This window comes from Tachypleus tridentatus, chromosome 7 (assembly GCF_004210375.1).
Source record: "Tachypleus tridentatus isolate NWPU-2018 chromosome 7, ASM421037v1, whole genome shotgun sequence".
Lineage (NCBI taxonomy): Eukaryota > Metazoa > Arthropoda > Merostomata > Xiphosura > Limulidae > Tachypleus > Tachypleus tridentatus.
Genome location: NC_134831.1, coordinates 90,487,525 through 90,504,579, shown reverse-complemented (window position 1 = coordinate 90,504,579; position 17,055 = coordinate 90,487,525). Strand labels below are relative to the sequence as shown.

General features: G+C 32.3%; 1 protein-coding gene across 2 annotated transcripts in view; it reads right to left on the bottom strand.

Moving 5' to 3' along the window:
* Nucleotides 1-5,888: 5,888 nt before the first annotated feature.
* LOC143256174 (protein spaetzle 3-like) overlaps nucleotides 5,889-17,055 on the bottom strand; it is a 48,076-nt gene continuing 36,909 nt past the window's right edge. For both annotated transcript variants that reach the window (XM_076513034.1, XM_076513033.1), the window contains exons 4-5: nucleotides 10,637-10,762; nucleotides 5,889-6,802 (exon numbers count right to left, since the gene is read on the bottom strand). In XM_076513034.1, coding sequence (XP_076369149.1) covers nucleotides 6,628-6,802; nucleotides 10,637-10,762 — 301 coding nt within the window. In that variant the 3' untranslated portion in view covers nucleotides 5,889-6,627. The remainder of the gene's footprint in view (nucleotides 6,803-10,636; nucleotides 10,763-17,055) is intronic.

Sequence of the window (17,055 nt, the reverse complement as noted above, 5' to 3'; positions counted from 1 at the left end):
TTAATTTAAATTATGTAAACAATGATTTAATTTACATAATTTAATTCAAATAATGTAAACAATGGTTTAATTGAGATAAGTTAATCAAATAATGTAAACAATGATTTAATTGAAATAATATAATTCAAATAATGTAAACAATGGTTTAATTGAGATAATGTAATTCAAATAATGTAAACAATGATTTAATTGAGATAAGTTAATTCAAGTATTGTAAACAATTGTTTAATTGAGATAAGTTAATTCAAATAATGTAAACAATGGTTTAATTGAGATAATTTAATTCAAATAATGTAAAGAATGGTTTAATTGAGATAATGTAATTCAAATAATGTAAACAATGATTTAATTGAGATAATTTAATTCAAATAATGTAAACAATGATTTAATTGAGATAATTTAATTCAATTGATGTAAACAATGATTAGATTGAGATAATTTAATTCAAATAGTGTAAACAATGGTTTAATTGAGATACGTTAATTCAAATAATGTAAACAACGATTTAATTGAGATAATTTAATTCAAATAATGTAAACAATGGTTTAATTGAGGTAAGTTAATTGAAATAATCTAAACAATGGTTTGATAAGCCTTCTCAATGTTACATTTTTTTTAAAACGATTTAGGAAGGAAACCAATTTGAAACCCATTTAGAGTTAGTTGTGACATAAGCCAGTGATTTTTTTGGCTTACTAGCTATTTTAAAGTTTGAAATGCTTCCTCTGGAAGCGAAAGGGACTACAAAAGAACTTTTAGTTAGCGTCTTTGTTGATCAAATATTTCAGTACCGTTAACTTCTACCTTTTACAAAACTATAATTTTAAACTAATAGGACACCTCAAAATAAAAACATATTTGTATTTCACATGGGCATTTATAGTCTTAAAAACTTAAAACTTAGAATTATGAAAGGGCATAATTAACTTATTGTTGAGTCAGTTGATATTTCAATATAAGTAAATTCGTTAGAACGTATGTTGACGTTTGTTAAATATAACTTTTACACCAGTTTTCTCTTTTACGCGGTAGTCTTCAAAGTTTCTATCTTGAATTGTTTTTCTAAATGCCTCCAAATTTTTGCGTGGCATCTCTTTCATGTCTTCAAATTTTTATATAGGTGGTCTTTTTCATCTGATCTCCAAACACTTGTACTAGTGCTGTTTTATTTTATGTCTTCAAATTCTAGCACGAATGTCCTCTTCCATTTTGTCTCCATACTTTAGCCATTGGCACATAGTTTACGGTAGTAAGCTTGGCCATTGGCTGATAACTTACGGTAATTTTGGCCATTGGCAGATAGCTTATGGTAAACTTGGCCATTGACAGATAACCTATGGTAAACTTGGCCTTTGACAGACAGCTTATGGTAAACGTAACCATTGACAGATTGCTTATTGTAAATATGTCCTTTGGCAGATATTCTATGGTAAGCTCAGTCATAACAAGTAGCTTATGATAAACTTTATTATTAATATATAGCTTATGGTAAGCTTAGGAAATAACAAGTAGCTTATGGTAAATTTGGACATTACCATATTACATTTTTTAATGAGAAGATGAATGTTGATGGATATTGTTCTAGCCTTTAGAGGACAGGGTAATAACACGTGATGACGAGAGACCTGCTTGAAGTAATAATGTATTCTCAAGCTGACTGGTATAGATATTAAAACTTTAATTAATATAAAGTTTGGTAACCTGAAGATGACTTAAGAAGATCTAAACGTTGTTCTGTATTTTAATTAGAGTTTCAATACACATACCAACTGTCTTTAGGATACAGAACAGAATAGAAATTACTTTTTATTAACTAATTAAGTTTACTGATAAGTTAGTAAATATGTTTAATGTTGTTTCTAATATAGGGCGAAGTGGATTTATTAGAACATAACAAACTTGACTATTTTATGGAGTGGATTCAGTAGAAAGTCACGACCTTGACATCTCTTAAGGAGTGGATTTGATGAAAAGTCACAAACTTGACTACTTTATGGAGTGGATTTGTAGAAAGTCACGACCTTGACATCTCTTAAGGATTTGATGAAAAGTCACAAACTTGACAACTTTTATGGAGTGGATTCAGTAGAAAGTCACTACCTTGACATCTCTTAAGGAGTGGATGTGATGAAAAGTCACAAACTTGACAACTTTTATGGAGTGGATTCAGTAGAAAGTCACTACCTTGACATCTCTTAAGGAGTGGATGTGATGAAAAGTCACAAACTTGACAACTTTTATGGAGTGGATTCAGTAGAAAGTCACTACCTTGACATCTTTTAAGGAGTGGATTCAGTAAAGTTAACACCTGAACGTGTATTTGAACATGTCATGACATTTATTTTAGTTTTACTAACTTTAAGATACATTTAGTTGTGGTACTAATGGTATTGTGAAACAAACTTTTGAAAGAAATAAGAGGTACCTGTCTTGATCTAACTCCAGGCCCTCTGTCGACACTTCACAATTAACCCACAATTTTCACTGCCTCATACTTCTGCTAAGAATAACAAACTTAGTCTTTGTGTATTATATTATTCATGGTTTCAGGAAATAGACCAGCTTCCTTGCTGTTGGTTTGTTTTTTTTTCTCGCAGGGGGCGCAGCTTCTTTTCATAACCACTGAGATTTAGTTTCGTATATTACTTTCTGTTAATTAAATATTGTAATGTAAACCCTTAAATAGGTGAACACTGACATCTATCGTGTATATATAATACCAATAAATTACAAATACTAAACTAACTAAAAGAACTGGCTGTTTTCTACTAACACTAGAAGGTAAAGCCGGAAGTTCATGTCTTAACACAAAAGTAAAGCGAGTGATTTCGATATATGTTAAAACAGGTTGTAAGGTTTGACACCTAAGCCTGAAAAGTCTACATTTATATTACGTAGTAATGTGTTTAATGATCCGTATGGCTTCAGTTCTTAGAAACGTAATTTATATATCAGTGTAAAGTGTAAAATTTTAACTGTTTACGTGTGTTAGTGCTTCTTATTGGTACAGCTATCTAATCTCAAGTGCTTTTGTCTCTATCAGGGTAATGAAAGATAGAGATCCTGTCCAGAGTTGAAAGGTTCTGTCCAAGGATGGCAGATCCCGACAAAAACATAAAGAAAAGGCAGGAAGACGAGAGATATAATTATTTTCTAAGGTTTATTGTTTGTATTTGTATTTCTACTGAAACAATGGAGCACCTTTGTAGTGGGGACTGCCAGTTAAAACTGTTAAACAAATCGAACTGAAACTACTGTAAATGTTAAATGTAAACCAAACGAAATGTTTGGAGTGGAATATTTTACTGTTTATTTTGTCCAAGAGAGGAAGCCAGGGTCTGGCATATCTTTCCTCCTCTCGAACCGAAATACTGCATACGGCTATTATTACATTATTATCATAACGAGATAAACTGACACTGGGTGGTGCTGAAGTCGTTGTCACGTAACCATGGTCGTATATAAGCAATCTGGTTTGGTGCTTTGCCTATATACGAACAATAATCATTACCTGACAGCAATTGAAGGTTCACACACTAGGTTTTCGATCTAACAATGGTTAAAATTAATACGATATTATTATATACATTCTATTATTTACAAAGTCACCTTTTGCTTTTTAATTCTTTGTACTAAGTTCTGTCTCGGGCCTGACATGGCCAGTTGGATTAAGGCGTTCGACTCGTAATCCAAAGATTGCGGGTTCGAATCCTGGTCGCACAACACATGCTCGCCCTTTCAGCCGTGGGGGCGTTATTATGCGACGGTCAATCCCACTATTCGTTGGTAAAAGAATAACCCGTCTATATGATATGATATCAAAGAGAAATATACGTTCCTGAGGTAGTGTATAAACAACACACGAGCGTATTGTGTGTAAGAATTTGGTTAAAAGGCTTCGTAAATTCAAACCAACCACCAGTATCTAATGTTTTTTTAAATTGTCAATAATATTACATAATTTTGTCTGATTAATAGTAAAATTATTAGTTTTAAACGAATGCTATCTATTTGTAGAAAATGCTAACTTTACAACTTCTCAATTGTTATACAAACTGTCATTCACGTATCTTATTCTGAAATATTTTAAAATTTCAAAGAGGAGATATAAATTAATTCAAAACTAACTGTTAAACTTTGTTCAATATTTGATTAGTGAGAAGTTAATTAACAGCATTTTAAGCGGTTTTAATAATAATTCTAAACTAACTGTTAAACTTTGTTCAATATTTGATTAGTGAGAAGGTAATAAACAGCATATTAAAGCAGTTTTAATAATAATTCTAAACTAACTGTTAAACTTTGTCCAATATTTGATTAGCGAGAAGTTAATTAATAGCATATTAAAGCGGTTTTAATAATAATTCTAAACTAACTGTTAAACTTTGTTCAATATTTGATTAGTGAGAAGTTAATTAACAACATATTAAAGCGGTTTTAATAATAATTCTAAACTAACCGTTAAACTTTGTTCAATATTTGATTAGTGAGAAGTTAATTAATACCATATTAAAGCGGTTTTAATAATAATTCTAAACTAACTGTTAAACTTTGTTCAATATTTGATTAGCGAGAAGTTAATTAACAGCATATTAAAGCGGTTTTAATAATAATTCTAAATTAACCGTTAAACTTTGTTCAATATTTGATTAGTGAGAAATTAATTAACAGCACATTAAAGCGGTTTTAATAATAATTCTAAACTAACTGTTAAACTTTGTTCAATATTTGATTAGTGAGAAGTTAATTAACAGCATATTAAAGCGGTTTTAATAATAATTCTAAACTAACTGTTAAACTTTGTTCAATATTTGATTAGTGAGAAGGTAATAAACAGTATATTAAAGCGGTTTTAATAATAATTCTAAACTAACTGTTAAACTTTGTTCAATATTTGATTAGTGAGAAGTTAATTAACAGCACATTAAAGCGGTTTTAATAATAATTCAAAACTAACTGTTAAACTTTGTTCAATATTTGATTAGTGAGAAGTTAATTAACAGCATATTAAAGCGGTTTTAATAATAATTCTAAACTAACTGTTAAACTTTGTTCAATATTTGATTAGTGAGAAGGTAATAAACAGTATATTAAAGCGGTTTTAATAATAATTCTAAACTAACCGTTAAACTTTGTTCAATATTTGATTAGTGAGAAATTAATTAACAGCACATTAAAGCGGTTTTAATAATAATTCAAAACTAACTGTTAAAGTTTGTTCAATATTTGATTAGTGAGAAGTTAATTAACAGCATATTAAAGCGGTTTTAATAATAATTAATTATATTATTAAGAAATATATTAAATATTGTTTTCCAAGTGAAAAGTGTATACGGCACAAATGTTTCACTTTTTTATTATTGGCTTCGCTAGATTTGTTGGTATATCTTAAAGAAATGTTGTTGTTTTTTCAATCCAAAACAGAATTTTCTCGCTTCAATGTAATGTCTTTATTTTGCTTAACTGGTTCGTTGTCTGTGTATCAAATCGTGTTTTGTTGTCAGTATAACTTTACGTTGAATGTTATTCCTGATAACCACTGTTACGATAGACGAATCTGCCCTGATGTTATAATTGTTTTTTGTTACTTAACGTGTTAAAATAATATAATTATCATTCTACTGAAACCTGAGTTTGTTGTTATTTTATCAATTTATTCCAAAGGCTTAAATAAGGTATTAAAATGATTTATCAATCTTTTAATGAAAACCTGGTTTGACCAATCACATGTTAGCTAAGGAGCAGAACATCAGCGTATACGTAGTGACGTTTAATTTAACGTAGAACTTTTTTTTTAGCTTGTTAAATGTGTCTTACCAAGCAAACAGTTGAAAATTAATAACTGTTTAAATGTGCTTTTACATTGACGTAACAAATAATCACGACAGCTGTAACCAAATTATGTTTATTCAACTCTGCTGGTAATGGCAGGAAATGAACAATGTAAAAACACAACTAGTATACCACAATACCACGCGTGTAAAAATACAACTAGTATACCACAATACCACGTGTGTGAAAACACAACTAGTATATCACAATACCACGTGTGTGAAAACACAACTAGTATACCACAACACCACGTGTGTGAAAATTAATGTAGGTTTACTTTTTGTCTTTGTATTCTTCATACCACGCTTTTATTCGGTTAATATTCAAACAATTTATCTTGACTGTCTCTTTTTAAACAAGTATCAGTCATTTTCTTATAAATTTTCAGAAAACAAATATACATTTAGAATGAAAAAACATTACACAAGCGTATGCACGCTAGGGTAAGCTCCGACACTTTTCATTGATGTCACTCTATAGTGAAGTGGAGACGTGTCTGAGTCGCCATTGAAGGTCGCTGTTTGCCCACTCCTCGCGCTAGATTAGGGCAACATGTTAACACCTCTCGGAATTATTAATACTCAATCAATATTCGCCATGCTATCGGTATTGGAATTTAATTATCGCAGAATTAGGGCTAAGGTAAATAGTATACTAAACAATTGACAAAAGGTCACTCATGTCGCGAGGGACCAAACTTCGAATGTACTTTAACCAATTCACCAAATATCTTGTCGACCAACGTCTTCTTTCCCTTTTCAAAGTCAGCCATCTTTTTGTAGTGTTAAGAAAGGATTATTTAGTGGCGAGATTAGCACACCTGCACACACAACAGGAAGGGAAGAGGAACCAGTCCATGAAGATACCTTTACAGTCGTCTTCCGGATCGTAAGCCAGCAGGCGGTGCCACTTGTACTTCTGTTCACACGAACACTCGTCCGTACACCTCCTTGTCTGCCCCGATCTGGACCTAACATTAAAACATGCTTTTTGTAAAATGTGAGCTTCTATAGAACGTTTGTTTGTAACTAAGCAGAAAGCTATGTGCCAACTGTGGCTATGGAAACCCTGATTCCAGGTTTGTAAGCCCTCAGACATATCACTATGCCACCATGGGGCATAAAACGTATAACGTATACTATAAAACGTATAACGAGTACAGAATTCGAAATTGTTTATGCCACCGTGGGGCGACATTCTATAAAACTTATAACGAGAACAGAATTCGAATTTGTTTATGCCACCGTGGGGCGACATTCTATAAAACTTATAACGAGAACAGAATTCGAAATTGTTTATGCCACCGTGGGGCGACATTCTATAAAACTTATAACGAGAACAGAATTCGAATTTGTTTATGCCACTGTGGGGCGACATTCTATAAAACTTATAACGAGAACATAATTCGAATTTATTTAATATTGTATCCTATCTGTTAGATAATACAAACATGACACATATATAAGTATTGACCTTTACATAAACTTACACCTTTATATAAACTATGATCATTACATACAGTCGTTACTTCAGTGTTTCACTGAAAGGTATCGAATTACTTCTGTGTTCATTACGTTGTGATTAGATTATTTACTGTGACAAGTTCTCAAAGTTTATACGACACTCTACAGGCGAAAGTAACAACTTCAAATATCATTTTACTTCAACAGAAACAAACGTACATCAAGACTGGATTAGAACACCTGAACAACAGTTGCTATCGGTCAACAGTTCGGTTCAGCCACTTGTAATTTACAGTGTTGGTTCCTGTTTCTTAATGTTCAGTGACTGTAAGAAAAGAATCGTTCTGTGACTGAGACTATACTTGTAATTTACAGCGTTACTTCCTGTTTCTTATTGTTGAGTGACTATATGAACATAATCTTTCTGTAACTGAGACTATACTTGTAATTTACAGCGTTACTTCTTGTTTCTTATTGTTGAGTGACTGTATGAACATAATCTTTCTGTAACTGAGAGTGTACTTGTAATTTACAGCGATACTTCTTGTTTCTTATAGCTGAGTGACTGTATGAACAGAATATTTCTGTAACTGAGACTGTACTTGTAATTTACAGCGTTACTTCTTGTTTCTTATTGTTGAGTGACTGTATGAACATAATCTTTCTGTAACTGAGACTGAACTTCTAATTTACAGCGTTACTTCTTGTTTCTTATAGTTGGGTGACTGTATGAAGAGAATCTTTCTGTAACTGAGACTGTACTTGTAATTTACAGCGTTACTTCTTGTTTCTTATAGTTGGGTGACTGTATGAACAGAATATTTCTGTAACTGAGACTGAACTTCTAATTTACAGCGTTAGTTCTTGTTTCTTATTGTTGTGTGTCTGTAGGAACAGAATCTTTGTGTAACTGAGACAACACTTGTAATTTACAGCGTTACTACTTCTTTCTTATTGTTGTGTGTCTGTAGGAACAGAATCTTTGTGTAACTGAGACAACACTTGTAATTTACAGCGTTACTACTTCTTTCTTATTGTTGTGTGTCTCTATGAACAGAATCTTAATGTAACTGAGACTATACTTGTAATTTACAGCGTTACTTCTTGTTTCTTATAGCTGAGTGACTGTACGAACAGAATATTTCTGTAACTGAGACTATACTTGTAATATACAGCGTTACTTCTTGTTTCTTATAGCTGAGTGACTGTATGAACAGAATATTTCTGTAACTGAGACTGTACTTGTAATTTACAGTGTTAGTTCTTGTTTCTTATTGTTGAGTGACTGTATGAACATAATCCTTCTGTAACTGAGACTGAACTTGTAATTTACAGCGTTACTTCTTATTTCTTATAGTTGGGTGACTGTATGAACAGAATATTTCTGTAACTAAGACTATACTTCTAATTTAAAGTTTTACTTCTTGTTTATTATAGCTGAGTGATTGTATGAACAGAATATTTCTGTAACTGAGACAACACTTGTAATTTACAGCGTTACTACTTTTTCTTATTGTTGTGTGTCTCTATGAACAGAATCTTAATGTAACTGAGACTGTACTTCTAATTTACAGCGTTACTTCTTGTTTCTTATAGTTGGGTGACTGTATGAAGAGAATCTTTTTGTAACTGAGACTACACTTGTAATTTATCGCGTTACTTCTTGTTTTCTTATAGTTGGTTGACTGTATGAACAGAATATTTCTGTAACTGAGACTGTACTTCTAATTTTCAGCGTTACTTTTTGTTTCTTATAGTTGGGTGACTGTATGAAGAAAATATTTCTGTAACTGAGACTATACTTGTAATTTAGTTTTACTTCTTGTTTCTTGTTGTTGAGTGACTGTATGAACATAAATCTTTCTGTAACTCAGACTACACCTGTAATTTACAGCGTTACTTCTTGTTTCTTATTGTTGTGTGTCTGTATGAACAGAATCTTTCTGTAACTGAGACTATACTTGTAATTTACAGTTTTACTTCTTGTTTCTTATACCTGAGTGACTGTATGAACATAATATTTCTGTAACTGAGACTGTACTTCTAATTTACAGCGTTACTTCTTGTTTCTTATAGCTGGGTGACTGTATGAACATAATCTTTCCGTTGCTGAAACTATACTTGTAATTTACAGCGTTACTTCTTGTTTCTTATAGTTGGGTGACTGTATGAGCAGAATATCTCTGTAACTGAGACTGTACTTCTAATTTACAGTGTTAGTTCTAGTTTTTTTATTGTTGAGTGAGTATATGAACAGTATATGATTTGTGTCGTGCCGATTCGTATTTGAATTGCAGCTGACAAGTTTAGAAATGTTCATGCAAAAGTAATGTTACTTCGTCAAGCAAGTCTTAAACAAGTATTTCTGTACTCGATGAGCTGAAGAAAGCAATTGTCATGCACTTAAATGAGCTCGCAATGTCTCTCAACCGATACTTCCTTACCAGAGAGTCACATCCAGAATGGGTAAGACAGCCGTTAACGTTTAGTGTTGCGAGAGCAGATGTCAATGATTAATACCTCGACGAAATCATTGAACTTCAGCAGAGCCAGGTTCAACAGCAACTTTTCAGAACAACAACGCTCTCAACGTTTTGGTGTCACCAAATCGTAGCGTACCCTCTTATTGCTAAGAAAGACCTTGAGATACTCATAATGTTTGTTACAATGTATCTTTGTGAGCACTCCTTTTCGAGGATGGTAGACATAAAAACGAATAAAAGGAACAGACTTTGTTGCGAAAATGATATGAGAGTGGCACTAGCCAAGGTGAAGCCGCGCATTTCTGAACTTGTCTCTGAAAGGCAACAGCAAAAGTCACATTGATTTGCAGTAAATATTCATTGAGTTATGTTTTTGTTTTTGTGTGAAATTCAAGATTTCTTGGTGTTGTTCTTTGAACACAGTGATATTGTGTGCAACTGAAGCATGGTTCATTTTGTGCACTGATAAAATATCTACTTCTGTTTTGTATTTGAAAAAATCATATTTTATTTTTCCAATTACGAAGGGTTCAGTGAATGCAAGTACGAAACTTCCGGGGTTTAGTACCTCCAACAAGGTTAAGAACCACTGGTCTGGTTCAGTACCTCCAACAAGGTTAAGAACCACTGTTGAACTGAAGGTGTTAGTGTTAATAATAGTGTTCAGTACCTCCAACAAGATTAAGAACCACTGGTTTAGTTCAGTATCTCCAACAAGGTTAAGAACCACTGTTGTACTGAAAGAGTTAGTGTTAATAATAGTGTTCAGTACCTCCAACAAGGTTAAGAACCACTGTTCTACTGAAGGTGTTAGTGTTAATAACAGCTCAAACTAGTGACACAGGACTTAAAACTCACCCGCATACTTCTTGTTGAATAGCTTGTTGAAGGTGTTGCGTGTTAACAATGGCTCGTATTTTTCCTGCACTGTTAGAAGCCCAGTACGGTGTCACAATTTCTACTGCTGACTCACAAACATCTACTCTGTTGGAGACATAAAAATGATATTAAAAACTTAAAGTCACAGACGTTCACTCTGCTTCATGTGGGTAAAAATGTAGTATTATAGGATACTATAAACTTCATGTGTTATATTTGATATCAGTAAATTAACACTTTCATCAGATATCACTCACTGAATAATAGTTTTTATTTTTATGTAACTATTTCCCATAAGAATTATTAACTTAACAGTTTATATTTGTTAGATGTCACTACTTAGCAAGTGGACACCAATGGGATTGTAAACAGGTTCTCGATCAGTCTGGAAAGTAGCAGTTACTGATTATTGTTAATACATTCAAAGAACTACCACAACTAGATATTTGATATTTTAAAAACACACGATTGCATCAACACTACCAATAGAAAGATCTCTTCTTGTTTAACTAATAAAAAATGTACCAAGAAACAGTTCTACTGAACACAAAAACTTGAGAAACAAAACTAGTGGTATGATCAAACACAGAAATTGGTAAAATATAAGTGGTGGTATCAACAAACATAGAAAGTGGTAAAATGTAAGTGGTGGTATCAACAAACACAAAAATTGGTAAAATGTAAGTGGTGGTATTATCAAACACAGATAATGGTAAAATGTAAGTGGTGGTATTATCAAACACAGATACTGATAAAATGTAAGTAATGATATCAACAAACATAAAAACTGGTAATATGTAAGTGGTAGTATGATCAAACACAGAAACTGGTAAAATGTAAGTGGTAGTATTATCAAACACAGAAACTGGTAAAATGTAAGTAGTGGTATTATCAAACATAGAAACTGGTAAAATGTAAGTGGTGATATTATCAAGCACAGATACTGGTAAAATGTAAGTGGTGGAATTATCAAACACAGATACTGGTAAAATGTAAGTGGTGGTATTATCAAACATAGAAACTGGTAAAATGTAAGTAGTGGTATTATCAAACACAGAAACTGGTAAAATGTAAGTGGTGGTATTATCAAACATAGAAACTGGTAAAATGTAGAGTGATGGTATTATCAAACACAGATACTGGTAAAATGTAAGTGGTGGTATTATCAAACACAGATACCGGTAAAATTATAAGTGGTGGTGTTATCAAACACAGATACTGGTAAAAATGTAAGTGGTGGTGTTATAAAACATAGAAACTGATAAATGTAAGTGGTGGTATTATCAAACATAGAAACTGGTAAAATGTAAGTGGTGGTATTATCAAACACAGATACTGGTAAAATGTAAGTGGTGGTATTATCAAACACAGATACTGGTAAAATGTAAGTGGTGGTATTATCAAACATAGAAACTGGTAAATGTAAGTGGTGGTATTATCAAACATAGAAACTGGTAAAATGTAAGTGGTGGTATTATCAAACATAGAAACTGGTAAAATGTAAGTGGTGGTATTATCAAACCCAGATACTGGTAAAATGTAAGTGGTGGTATTATCAAACACAGAAACTGGTAAAATGTAAGTGGTGGTATTATCAAACATAGGAACTGGTAAAATGTAAGTGGTGGTATTATCAAACATAGAAACTGGTAAAATGTAAGTGGTGGTATTATCAAACATAGAAACTGGTAAAATGTAAGTGGTGGTATCAACAAACATAGAAACTGGTAAAATGTAAGTGGTGGTATTATCAAACCCAGATACTGGTAAAATGTAAGTGGTGGTATTATCAAGTACAGATACTGGTAAAATGTAAGTGGTGGTATTATCAAACCCAGATACTGGTAAAATGTAAGTGGTGGTATTATCAAGTACAGATACTGGTAAAATGTAAGTGGTGGTATTATCAAACACAGATACTGGTAAAATGTAAGTGGTGGTATTATCAAACATAGAAACTGGTAAAATGTAAGTGGTGGTATTATCAAACATAGGAACTGGTAAAATGTAAGTGGTGGTATTATCAAACATAGAAACTGGTAAAGTATAAGTGGTGGTGTTATCAAACACAGATACTGGTAAAATGTAAGTGGTGGTGTTATAAAACATAGAAACTGATAAATGTAAGTGGTGGTATTATCAAACATAGAAACTGGTAAAATGTAAGTGGTGGTATTATCAAACACAGATACTGGTAAAATGTAAGTGGTGGTATTATCAAACACAGATACTGGTAAAATGTAAGTGGTGGTATTATATAACATAGAAACTGGTAAATGTAAGTGGTGGTATTATCAAACATAGAAACTGGTAAAATGTAAAATGGTGGTATTATCAAACATAGAAACCGGTAAAATGTAAGTGGTGGTATTATCAAACCCAGATACTGGTAAAATGTAAGTGGTGGTATTATCAAACATAGAAACTGGTAAAATGTAAGTGGTGGTATTATCAAACATAGGAACTGGTAAAATGTAAGTGGTGGTATTATCAAACATAGAAACCGGTAAAATGTAAGTGGTGGTATTATCAAACATAGAAACTGGTAAAATGTAAGTGGTGGTATCAACAAACATAGAAACTGGTAAAATGTAAGTGGTGGTATTATCAAACCCAGATACTGGTAAAATGTAAAAAGTGGTGGTATTATCAAAGTACAGATACTTGGTAAAATGTAAGTGGTGGTATTATCAAACCCAGATACTGGTAAAATGTAAGTGGTGGTATTATCAAGTACAGATACTGGTAAAATCTAAGTGGTGGTATTATCAAACATAGAAACTGGTAAAATGTAAGTGGTGGTATTATCAAACATAGAAACTGGTAAAATGTAAGTGGTGGTATTATCAAACACAAATACTGGTAAAATGTAAGTGGTGGTATTATCAAACACAGATACTGGTAAAATGTAAGTGGTGGTATTATCAAACACAGATACTGGTAAAATGTAAGTGGTGGTATTATCAAACATAGAAACTGGTAAAATGTAAGTGGTGGTATTATCAAACATAGAAACTGGTAAAATGTAAGTGGTGGTATCAACAAACATAGAAACTGGTAAAATGTAAGTGGTGGTATTATCAAACCCAGATACTGGTAAAATGTAAGTGGTGGAATTATCAAACACAGATACTGGTAAAATGTAAGTGGTGGTATTATCAAACACAGATACTGGTAAAGTATAAGTGGTGGTGTTATCAAACACAGATACTGGTAAAATGTAAGTGGTGGTGTTATAAAACATAGAAACTGATAAATGTAAGTGGTGGTATTATCAAACATAGAAACTGGTAAAATGTAAGTGGTGGTATTATCAAACACAGATACTGGTAAAATGTAAGTGGTGGTATTATCAAACACAGATACTGGTAAAATGTAAGTGGTGGTATTATATAACATAGAAACTGGTAAATGTAAGTGGTGGTATTATCAAACATAGAAACTGGTAAAATGTAAGTGGTGGTATTATCAAACCCAGATACTGGTAAAATGTAAGTGGTGGTATTATCAAACACAGAAACTGGTAAAATGTAAGTGGTAGTATTATCAAACACAGAAACTGGTAAAATGTAAGTAGTGGTATTATCAAACATAGAAACTGGTAAAATGTAAGTGGTGATATTATCAAGCACAGATACTGGTAAAATGTAAGTGGTGGAATTATCAAACACAGATACTGGTAAAATGTAAGTGGTGGTATTATCAAACATAGAAACTGGTAAAATGTAAGTAGTGGTATTATCAAACACAGAAACTGGTAAAATGTAAGTGGTGGTATTATCAAACATAGAAACTGGTAAAATGTAAGTGATGGTATTATCAAACACAGATACTGGTAAAATGTAAGTGGTGGTATTATCAAACACAGATACCGGTAAAGTATAAGTGGTGGTGTTATCAAACACAGATACTGGTAAAATGTAAGTGGTGGTGTTATAAAACATAGAAACTGATAAATGTAAGTGGTGGTATTATCAAACATAGAAACTGGTAAAATGTAAGTGGTGGTATTATCAAACACAGATACTGGTAAAATGTAAGTGGTGGTATTATCAAACACAGATACTGGTAAAATGTAAGTGGTGGTATTATCAAACATAGAAACTGGTAAATGTAAGTGGTGGTATTATCAAACATAGAAACTGGTAAAATGTAAGTGGTGGTATTATCAAACATAGAAACTGGTAAAATGTAAGTGGTGGTATTATCAAACCCAGATACTGGTAAAATGTAAGTGGTGGTATTATCAAACACAGAAACTGGTAAAATGTAAGTGGTGGTATTATCAAACATAGGAACTGGTAAAATGTAAGTGGTGGTATTATCAAACATAGAAACTGGTAAAATGTAAGTGGTGGTATTATCAAACATAGAAACTGGTAAAATGTAAGTGGTGGTATCAACAAACATAGAAACTGGTAAAATGTAAGTGGTGGTATTATCAAACCCAGATACTGGTAAAATGTAAGTGGTGGTATTATCAAGTACAGATACTGGTAAAATGTAAGTGGTGGTATTATCAAACCCAGATACTGGTAAAATGTAAGTGGTGGTATTATCAAGTACAGATACTGGTAAAATGTAAGTGGTGGTATTATCAAACACAGATACTGGTAAAATGTAAGTGGTGGTATTATCAAACATAGAAACTGGTAAAATGTAAGTGGTGGTATTATCAAACATAGGAACTGGTAAAATGTAAGTGGTGGTATTATCAAACATAGAAACTGGTAAAGTATAAGTGGTGGTGTTATCAAACACAGATACTGGTAAAATGTAAGTGGTGGTGTTATAAAACATAGAAACTGATAAATGTAAGTGGTGGTATTATCAAACATAGAAACTGGTAAAATGTAAGTGGTGGTATTATCAAACACAGATACTGGTAAAATGTAAGTGGTGGTATTATCAAACACAGATACTGGTAAAATGTAAGTGGTGGTATTATATAACATAGAAACTGGTAAATGTAAGTGGTGGTATTATCAAACATAGAAACTGGTAAAATGTAAGTGGTGGTATTATCAAACATAGAAACTGGTAAAATGTAAGTGGTGGTATTATCAAACCCAGATACTGGTAAAATGTAAGTGGTGGTATTATCAAACATAGAAACTGGTAAAATGTAAGTGGTGGTATTATCAAACATAGGAACTGGTAAAATGTAAGTGGTGGTATTATCAAACATAGAAACTGGTAAAATGTAAGTGGTGGTATTATCAAACATAGAAACTGGTAAAATGTAAGTGGTGGTATCAACAAACATAGAAACTGGTAAAATGTAAGTGGTGGTATTATCAAACCCAGATACTGGTAAAATGTAAGTGGTGGTATTATCAAGTACAGATACTGGTAAAATGTAAGTGGTGGTATTATCAAACCCAGATACTGGTAAAATGTAAGTGGTGGTATTATCAAGTACAGATACTGGTAAAATCTAAGTGGTGGTATTATCAAACATAGAAACTGGTAAAATGTAAGTGGTGGTATTATCAAACATAGAAACTGGTAAAATGTAAGTGGTGGTATTATCAAACACAAATACTGGTAAAATGTAAGTGGTGGTATTATCAAACACAGATACTGGTAAAATGTAAGTGGTGGTATTATCAAACACAGATACTGGTAAAATGTAAGTGGTGGTATTATCAAACATAGAAACTGGTAAAATGTAAGTGGTGGTATTATCAAACATAGAAACTGGTAAAATGTAAGTGGTGGTATCAACAAACACAGAAACTGGTAAAATGTAAGTGGTGGTATTATCAAACCCAGATACTGGTAAAATGTAAGTGGTGGAATTATCAAACACAGATACTGGTAAAATGTAAGTGGTGGTATTATCAAACACAGATACTGGTAAAGTATAAGTGGTGGTGTTATCAAACACAGATACTGGTAAAATGTAAGTGGTGGTGTTATAAAACATAGAAACTGATAAATGTAAGTGGTGGTATTATCAAACATAGAAACTGGTAAAATGTAAGTGGTGGTATTATCAAACACAGATACTGGTAAAATGTAAGTGGTGGTATTATCAAACACAGATACTGGTAAAATGTAAGTGGTGGTATTATATAACATAGAAACTGGTAAATGTAAGTGGTGGTATTATCAAACATAGAAACTGGTAAAATGTAAGTGGTGGTATTATCAAACCCAGATACTGGTAAAATGTAAGTGGTGGTATTATCAAACACAGAAACTGGTAAAATGTAAGTGGTGGTATTATCAAACAAAGGAACTGGTAAAATGTAAGTGGTGGTATTATCAAACAGAGAAACTGGTAAAATGTAAGTGGTGGTATCAACAAACATAGAAACTGGTAAAATGTAAGTGGTGGTATTATCAAACCCAGATACTGGTAAAATGTAAGTGGTGGTATTATCAAGTACAGA